At 39.6% G+C, this 9492-nt stretch overlaps 1 protein-coding gene across 1 annotated transcript; it reads right to left on the bottom strand.

Annotated features, from left to right (window-relative positions):
- Positions 1 to 1200: 1200 nt before the first annotated feature.
- LOC137955885 (serine--tRNA ligase-like) lies at positions 1201 to 9298 on the bottom strand. The gene is made up of 11 exons (XM_068803085.1): positions 9280 to 9298; positions 9003 to 9177; positions 8836 to 8906; positions 8569 to 8730; positions 7418 to 7523; positions 6427 to 6620; positions 3267 to 3370; positions 2185 to 2368; positions 1902 to 2081; positions 1538 to 1744; positions 1201 to 1433 (listed from the first exon to the last, which is right to left on the bottom strand). The coding sequence occupies exons 2-11, from the start codon at positions 9133 to 9135 to the stop codon at positions 1416 to 1418; spliced, it is 1359 nt and encodes a 452-aa protein (XP_068659186.1). The 5' UTR covers positions 9136 to 9177; positions 9280 to 9298; the 3' UTR covers positions 1201 to 1415.
- Positions 9299 to 9492: the final 194 nt, after the last annotated feature.

Here is a 9492-nt window from a genome sequence, read left to right as displayed (position 1 = left end):
CCCTGCAACAGTGTTGAATGAAACTGCATTTAAACATATTCTAGTCAATGGGTAATGTAATAATCACATGGAAAGGAGTGGGCCATTACATGGAGAAACTCGAGCTTTCAATGAGATCACATCCCATATGACACATTTGTCTTCCCTCCACAATTATCTTTCGGTTTGGGAACTGAACTTCACTTTCTTCATCTCCTCCTCCTATATATAAGAACCCGTTTGGCATTGATCAGCTCCTCCGTCGTCTACTGCAGTGGCTCTCCTCTTCTTTTTCGGAGAAGAAGAAAGTAGAGAGAATGTTAATCTCCATTAGGAAACTCGGGTTCTTTCTGCTTGTTTTGTTGAGTGTGGGAGTGGCAGAGAAGAGAGCTTTAGGCGTTAGAGTGCTACAGGAGAAGGTAGTACAACAGGAAGAAGACCTTCAAGCTTCAAATGCCAGTTTTTCATATCGGAGTGGAGATTTTTTCTCAGAGACGAAAAGAGAAGTCCCTTCATGCCCAGATCCATTACATAACAAGTAGCATCAAACGCGAAGATCTGAGTTGACATGTAATTCTGCGGAAGTCGAGTCTTGGGTAAAGACCATGATTTTTTTTCTTTCAAATTTACTTATATTTGGTGTATAATTGATGTAGCCAGATTTTTGAATAAGACACAGTTTGTCTTGAAGAGATCCGCTGAATTTGACGGAGAAGAAGAGAGATTGATTTCCTCAAAAGTTTTCGAACATCTGTCTTTCTGGGCCTCTACTGTATTAATCCACGATTCCCTCAAACAGAAGGAATTGCAATTCTAAATCGTCGATAACTCGAGCCGTAAAAAGGTCCGAGTAACTTGAACCGCGTTTCGTCCATCTCTGCCCTTCAATTTCGCCATGCTTGCACCCCATAGACCATTTCAGCCAACCATGAATGCCACTTAGTATTCCTTAACATGATCAGTTGTTTTACTCTTTAGAACATTAGCTGCATCAAGGGACCTACCTTTGCTTTTCAATTTGAGGATTGCAATGGGGTTAGCGATGCACTGAAACTGCTCTGCTCTGCAACTCACGGGAAGGAAACCATTCTCTGGGAGGTGAAACAGGCAAGTTTAACTGAGGATCATACCATAAGCAGGGCTGTTAACTTATTTAATGTTAAGATCTAATGATTTTAACTTGTTTTATTACTCTTCTGCATTGTTTTCATTCCTTTGCCATCTGTTTCGGTATTTCTTTTAATCCTTGAATGATCAAAATAGAGATAACAACATTTGGTCGTAATCTGAGGGGACAAATCATATCGTAGTTTCCAGATCAAGGATTTTGCTGATTGAACACAGAGCAGTTAGGACGATTACGAAATATAGCATGAGTTGCTATTGAATTCTGTTTGGAGGCCAATAATACATTCTCGTTAACTGTTTCATCCTTCCTAAGCACCAGTATTAGCCTGCAAAGTTCAAAGACAGGTTCAAGTTTATAGTAAAAATAAATAAATGCATGTGTGACTAACTTCGCTGTGAGACATGCTAGATAGATGAAATAGATATAGACCTTAGATTTAGGCTTCTTCCCTTTTGCATCTGAAGCTGGGTTGTTCTGGAAAGGGAGGAAGCTAGTCCCCATGAAAGGTTGCAAAGGTGGTGGAATTTCAACTCCATCTTCTTTCTGGTAATTTTCAAGGATACAACAAATAGTCCTCTCTGTAGCAGTCAGAGTAGAGTTCAAAAGATGAACATATTGCTTCACTTGTTCATTACTCTGCATATAAACAACAAGGATTTGTTAGGACATTGGACCCACCTTCACGCAGATATCCTAAATCATGAAGCCAACAAACATATGTGATTTTCTAATTGAACTGTTTCGTCGGTATTTCAGTGTTCCCATCACTGAGCAGAGTGAGAAAATTTCTTGCCTTCTTCTGGCCATATCGTATTTCTAGTCTCCTGGATTGGTAGTCTGTGCAGTTTGAGCATGAAACAAGCTCCCTGTATGTTTTGGATGCTGGGAACCACCCTTCTAAATCATATTTCTTTGCAGCTGCATCATTCAAAGCTCCAGAAACAATAGTAACAACTTGATATGGAATATTCAACTGCAATGAGTTGCCACAAGAAAAGCTTTAAATAAAATATATCACTTTAAGAAAAGAAATAAATAAAAAATACATAAAACATTCAGGATTGCACAAAAAAGACCTCCTTATAGAAATCCTCTGAATTCTTAAGCATTTCTTCATGCATCTCCCAAGAGTCATTTCCATTTGGGCTGGTGATACAGAACTGTTCCACTTTCTCAAACTGATGGACTCTGAAAATGCCCAAGGTGTCCCGACCATGTGAACCAGCTTCTTTACGGAAACAAGTTGAATATCCAGCATATCTGAAATGGCCTAAATTCATCAACAAAATCATCTTTATCTTTCTTTGTGTAAACTAATAACCCTTAACCAAGGAAGTGACCCTGAAAATCATTCCAGTCGAATAGGTCCCACATAGTGAACTAGCAGGTTCATGCTTTACCATTACATAGAAACAGCCGTGTGTTAAAATCCACATTACCTACACTAGGATCTCAAGTTACATGGCATGCAACTCATGTAAATGACATAAATGGGTGCAGTCGCAAGAGCCAAAATTTGCTGTTAAACAGATAGCGTGAGGCTAATTCCAATAACTGTGTAAATGAGCACCATGAAAGGTCTCCCAGTAAATGATGGCACTAGGGTCCAGTTGCCTCCCTGTTTGAAGGGTAATTTTCAAATATGCCCGTCTTAGATATCACATTTCTAAGTACAACCACTTAAATGCCATTCTTCCAAATATAGCATTTTTAATGCTAACAGAAACTGTAAATAGAGAGCATTACTCTCTGTTTCTATTTAATTAATGTTGACAAACATGTAAAATAGTAAAAAAGAAGGGCATTTCCTCCTTTTCCAACATGAACCCTCCCCTACTCCCTGTTTCCATGCAAAAGAGAGTGTAAGGGCCTCCCCCCTCCCCATTCTGCATCCCAACCCTATTTCCGTGCAAAAGAGACATGCCAAAAGCTGTATAAGGGCCTTCTCCCCTCCCTATTCTATACAAGGCCCTCTCCTTTTGAAGAGAAAGATATAGAGGAACAAACACATTTATAACAAGCATGTAGATAATATGCAGTAACTCATTCACTTGAACTAGTCTGCAAACATGTTGTATGGTACAGATGAGAGCCAATAACTACAATCTACTACTTGAAGCAAAACAATTGTCCTTGAAAAGGTAACCACTGAACTAACCTGATGGGCAATTGTGAAGGATGGATCCATTCGCCAAGGTGGAAAGCACAAAGTGGCTGCTCAGCTGTAGCAATTAGATACTTGTCATCCCCCTCCCCAGTTACCTGTCAGATGTCAATAATTAAACAGAGGGAACCTCAGTTTCCAATCTACACATATCACATAGAAAGTTAAACACAAAAAGGGGAAAGCATTATAAGAAAAGAGATTTGAAAATCAGACTACTCAAGCACATTTGCATTACCATGCATGAATAACCAGTAAGCTCATGAGACTGAATCAATTAAAAGTTTAAAAAAAGCAAGGAAGAAGCTCATCATGCACAGTTAAAAATATAGGGAACAATATATTCAAACATTGTAATACATGATCAAGTAAGTGTTATCATATATAAGGGACGAGATAGTAAATATGTATTTCTAAAGATATTATTGTAATTTCTGTTTTAAATCTCTATAACTATGTATCGAACAGAAATCCAGGGATCCTTCTTCGATCTCTCGTTTCGGAAAATAAAACTAAGTTTCGGAAATTCTGTCATGGTATCAGAGCTTCATTCCGCGCCCTGATTTTTTGTTTCTCCGAGCTTTTTCGGCGCCTTTGGCGGTCTCGGTTCAGTGGTAGAGAAATTGGTTCGGTGTTGTGCTCTCAGAGGTGCGTTATCTTTCCCTCTTTCTTGGTTCTCGATTTGTAGTGGATTTCGGAGGGTCTTGTGGTTTTATTTTGGATTTCAGAAGTTCCTCTCTCGGATTTAGCGGATTTCGGCAGCTCCTCTCTCGAGCATTTCGTTTTTTGGTGTTCGACGGGACCATTTTCGTTTTTGGTATTGGACGGTTCGTTTTTGGTGTTTGACAGGGTCATTGTCTTCGTTTTTGGTGTGCGACGAGAGCAAAGGTCCACTCCACGATGATTCTTTTGCTCGGTACACTTGTCATAGCGTCTGCCGCGACCCTTCCCACCGCTGCAGCCACGAGAGAGTGGCTCATATTCACGTAGGTGCGTACTATATTCGCAATTGCAGCTTCTCAGTCCTGGCCGCTGCATCAGATGGATGTGAAGATTGTATTTCTCCACGGTGATCTCCAGGAAGATGTATACATGAAGCTCCCCTCGGGTATGCCTACCTCCTCTCCTGATCAGGTTTGTAAGCTTCGTCGTCCTCTGTATGGGCTTAAGCAAGCCCCCCGGGCTTGGTTTGAGAAATTTCGTGGCACCTTGATTCTCCACCGGTTTACACAGAGTTAGTATGATTCATCTCTATTCTATCATAAGTCTACCGCGGGCATGGTCATTCTCCTGGTTGATGTGGATGACATCATTATTACTGGCACTGACTTTGGACTGCTTACCAAGCTGCAGCAGGTGTTACATTTCACTTTCCATATGAAAGCTCTTGGCCAGTTCACGTACTTCTTAGGCCTAGAAGTCCATCATCGGACCACTGGTATTTTCTTAAACCAGCATAAGTATCTTCAAGATATTATTACCTTGGCTGGTTTGGAGGAAACTTCTTCTGTTGATACTCCTATGGAGGTATATGTCGAGTACATGAAAGATGAAGGGGACCTTCTAGATGACCCTACTATCTATCGGCGCTTGGTTGGGAGTCTCATCTACTTGACCACTACTCGCCCTGACATCTCCTATGCCGTTCATCAGGTCAGTCAGTTTATGTCCTCTCCTCGTCATCTCCATATTGCTGTCGTTCGATGTATCATCCGCTATCTTCGAGGTTCTCCTACTCGTGGGCTATTCTTTCCTACAGGGTCCTCTCTTCAACTTATAGGTTATAGTGATGTTGATTGGGCTGGGTGTCCGGATACCCGCCGCTCTACTACGGGTTGGTGTATGTTTTTAGGTGGTACCTTAATTTCTTGGCGATGTAAGAATCAGGATTGTGTTTCTAAATCGTCTACTGAAGCTGAGTATCATGCCATGTCTACTGCTTGTTCTGAGATTGTATGGCTACGCGGTCTTCTTGCGGAGATTGAGTTCCCTCAGACTACTTCTACCCTTCTTCTTGCTGACAACACTAGTGCTATTCAGATTGCCACCAACCATGTTTTCCATGAACGCACCAAGCATATTGAGGTTGATTGTCATTCTATCCGCGATAGCTTGATAGTCAGGTGATCTCTCTTTCTTACAGTTCTTCGGATCTCCAAGTGGCCGATGTCTTCACTAAAGCAATGACTCGGCAGCGGCATCAATTTTTGGTTGGAAAATTGTTGTTGGTTGATTTACTAGCATCAATTTTAGGGGGGATGTTATCGTATATAAGGGACGAGATTGTAAATATGTATTTCTAAGGGTATTATTGTAATCTCTATATTAAATCTCTATACCTATGTATCGAACAGAAATTCAGGGATCCTTCTTCGATCTCTTGTTTTGGAAAATAAAACTAAGTTTCGGAAATTCGGTCGGTAAGATCATGATCTACAAGAGATTTTGTTCTTTCAACCCTCCCACTACAAACACAGACACTATCATTTCCAGTTAGATACGAAAACTGAATCTCTGGAACCAAACAAAAATGCAATATGATAAGCAGAACTAATTCAGTAAAAAGGTTTAAGGATTACTTTTTTTTCAGAGCAGATAAGAGCTCAAGCATGGTATATGAAGAAATAAAATTCAGAGTATTGAGGATAGAGCACCATGTGTGAAATGCTATTGCAAGCACCTAGAATGTTAACTCAAAGATGATGTGGATAGCACCATCTGCCTTATCATAAAAGATCAAATCATGTTATGTCATTATTCCTCATCTGTGACATTAATATTCCTCATCTGCTATTTTTATACATATCTTATCATCACCTTACGAAACATGTAATTTTTTTATCCAGGCAAGTTGTATTTTAGGAAAGAAGTGAACATTTTTTTTTTCCTTCATGAGGTTAGTGAACAGCAGACATCCCTGGATGTTTAGTAGGCAATGCTTGATGGTGTACTAGAACTAAGGCTTCTGAAGAGGAAGGAAATATAAGCCAATCCAACTAATAGATTATCAATGATATCATCGTGTCAAAAAACAAATATCTCTTAGTCCAGCAGGCCAACAAGTAGAATGCCTTTGCAAATGATAAACTTGACCAACTTTAGCCAAGATGCATTCAAATTCTGCTTGATGACGAACATGTGTATGAAATATTACCTTGTATAGTTCTTCATCAAATTGAGCTAGTTGAGCACATTTTGCCATGATATCTTTTCTCATGAAGAAGGGGGTCTGAAGTGGTTCATATCCTCGTTTTGCCAAAGAAACAAGGCCATAATTTATTAATGCTTGGTTGAGAAGGACCCCAGCACCTTTCAGATAGAAGCCTCTTCCTCCAGCCACATCAGCACCTTCACATATGTCAGAATGTTTGTAAGTTACAAATCCATACAGCAGTGAGAGAGACACTTCACATACTACCAACGTAAATAAAAATTAGATAGAAAACAGTGGTTTTTTACCAATTTCAAAAGTCAATTTCCTGATGGTATAAGAAATTTTTCTACATCTCTAAACACTGTTTTAAACTAATCACTTGCATGAAAGAACTGTAGAGCGTCAGTTATTCTGGATAACTTAATAGTGGCCTGCCAATAGGATAACATAAACAAAGGATTCAAGAATTACGGTTTGACCAAAGAATATTAGAACAGGCCAAAAGAGATGCAAAAATGGCACAAAAGGCAAAATTATTACATATCTCGTAAGTAGTTAAAAAATAATGATGAAAATCAAAAAAAGTTGTTATAAGCTTCAAACATGACAAAAAACAAATCAGACCATCAAAAGAAAACTAAATCTTTCAACACTAGGAACTTGGGTAGAATACTTAGCTCACAAAGAGCATCATGCCACATCACTCTGTTATAAAGCACGGATAGTTCGATCTTGGTGCTGCTTTAATGTTAATGTAGAAGACCCATTTCATTGATGACAATCATAGTATAAGAAAAGTTAAGGAAGATGATCAATATCTTGTAAGGAAAGATTAGATGTTGAGATTACATTCGCCATTGATGGATCTAAGAATTCTAATGGAATAACTGATATAACACACTTAGTTACCTCCAGTCCAAAGTTCAAAACATAACTGGACAAGATGAAATGCAAAGGCCTATATTTACGTGAAACATTAACTTCAACTTACCTTTCACCAAATCTGCAATTCCAAGCAGCTGAACTAGCTCCACATGATTTCTCAACTTCCCTTCCATACGTTTCCCACCCCAGGATCGAACAATCACATTGTTCTCCTGCAAATGGGTGAATTTTAGGATAACAGTGAATTCCAACTCATGAAGCCTATTATGCAGTATACAGAAAAGCTTCAATTATCTGGCCTTCTCAAGAGTAAACATAACAAATTCATGAGACCAGAATTCTTATGCTAGCCTCCTCCCTCCAGGATCAATCAAACTTAACTTCGATGGAAGTTCAACGGGCATCCAGGTCTATCAGAATGTGGTGGTGTTTTGCAGTAATTCTTGTTACCTATTGTAGTCGCCTAGGGGTGATGGACTCCAATGAGGCATAAATTAAATCAGTGCTGACAGGTTTGAGAATTTGTAAACAGCATTTCACTTTGGATCATTTGATAGTGGAAGGTGAGTGAGCTCTAGTGATTGGCTGGTGCAAGAATGCGACTGCTATTACTTGGAGATTCAACCACATTTTTAAGCATATTGTTTGTTATTCATGAAAATATTGGCATTGTATGGTCCCATGTGCATAAATCAGCTATTGGCATCGCCAGCAAGCTAGCTAAAGAGAGCATCATCACATTGTGATCCCCTCTTCCTCTTACAATTATGTCTCTTTTCATTCAGCGAAATTTTTCCATCATTCAAAAAAAAAAAAAAAAATTATTTTCCTTGTAGACTTACCAACTAGGCATTTTTTGGAAGTGAGTGACCAAACACATAATTTAGGTGTATTACTGAGCAACCCTTGTGGATCTACCAATCGGACAAGTAACAGGAACAACCAATACAAGCGACATCAGAATTCACATGATCCATAGGAGATACCTTTTCTCTTACGAATTTGATATGGGACCTCTAAAATGAAAGAAATGCAGCTAGACACTTGCAGCATGCATACAGATCCCTTGCTCCCTATTTCTATATAATCTTTGAATTTTTTTGTGTCCTTTTTTGAAAACGACTGGTTTAAAATTTCTAACAAAGAAGAAGGAGACGGAAACAGTAATTAATCACGAAGATAATGAAGAAACGAGAAACAATGTAGTTCCATTAAAGCGAAGAACTAATTCGTGTGACAAAAAACAAAGTACCGCACCTCATCATTACTAACAGGGACACTGTCGTGTACCAGGTTTCCGATCGTTTCCAACTTTGAATATAATGCAGTTCTAGCTTCGTTGACTTCAGTTTCTTTCTTAGCAGTTAACTGCTTGTTTTCATCCGTATTCTTTATCATCTCCGTCGCATCGTTGCCAGACTTCACCAACAAAACCATCTCCACCATCAGTTCGGAAGGAAGAAAACTGGCAAACAGAACAATTTATTTTCTCTAAATAAAAATGAAAAGTAACGATACAATTACAATTTTAAGGCGGGCAACTTCTTTGTTGATGCGGTTGAAGTCTTTGCGCAGATTGTCGAACTCGAATTGGCCTTTATAGAAACAAAAATACGAGAAGACTCGTTAGGTGCACAGGAAGAGAGAGAGAGAGAGATGTGATGGAAGTAGAGTGGGAAAGAATTACTAACGTTGACGCCATTCCTTATCGAGGCGGATGATGTCGTCGACGAGATCGACATTTGCAAATCGGCGGCGTTGCGACTCGCGGATGCGTTCTGGATCATTGCCCTTGTCTTCTCGGAAGAGATTAATGTCCAGCATCTTCGTTCTCTCTCCCTCTCTGTCCTCCTACTGCTGGCTTCTCTGTTAGGAGTCGAAATGACTAGCTGTTAGTAGCTTGGTAAGAAGTATTGACCAATGGCATAAAAAGGATTTAGGGTTTATGAGCTGCGTAGATGTGAGCACCAATTGCCGAGACATCTCCGCGTTTTATGGCTTCATACACAAGTTCACAATCATGAGTCACGGATTCGATTCCAACAAGATTCTTTACGCTAATCGGAATCGCTGGGCCGCAGAAGCAAGCGTTGTGGTATTTGACCTGAGGCTTCCTTCCCCCCTCACACACCGATTCTGATTTCAGTTACAATATGGTGGCGAGACTGATTTTCCATGCAG

This window comes from Aristolochia californica, unplaced genomic scaffold (assembly GCF_029961685.1).
Source record: "Aristolochia californica isolate CCGP_79_NKW_82.1479 unplaced genomic scaffold, dmAriCali1.0.hap1 SCAF_2, whole genome shotgun sequence".
Classification (NCBI taxonomy): Eukaryota; Viridiplantae; Streptophyta; class Magnoliopsida; order Piperales; family Aristolochiaceae; genus Aristolochia; species Aristolochia californica.
The sequence above is the reverse complement of the archived record's forward strand: the minus strand, read 5'-3'. Positions and strand labels throughout refer to the sequence as shown.

Coding starts and splice junctions, on each gene's coding strand:
- LOC137955885 (XM_068803085.1), bottom strand. CDS start 9,135: ATGCTGGACATTAATCTCTTCCGAGAAGACAAGGGCAATGATCCAGAA. Junction 3,371..6,426: donor TTGATGAAGAACTATACAAG/GTAATATTTCAT, acceptor GACATCTGACAG/GTAACTGGGGAGGGGGATGA. Junction 2,369..3,266: donor CCTTCACAATTGCCCATCAG/GTTAGTTCAGTG, acceptor AGGCCATTTCAG/ATATGCTGGATATTCAACTT.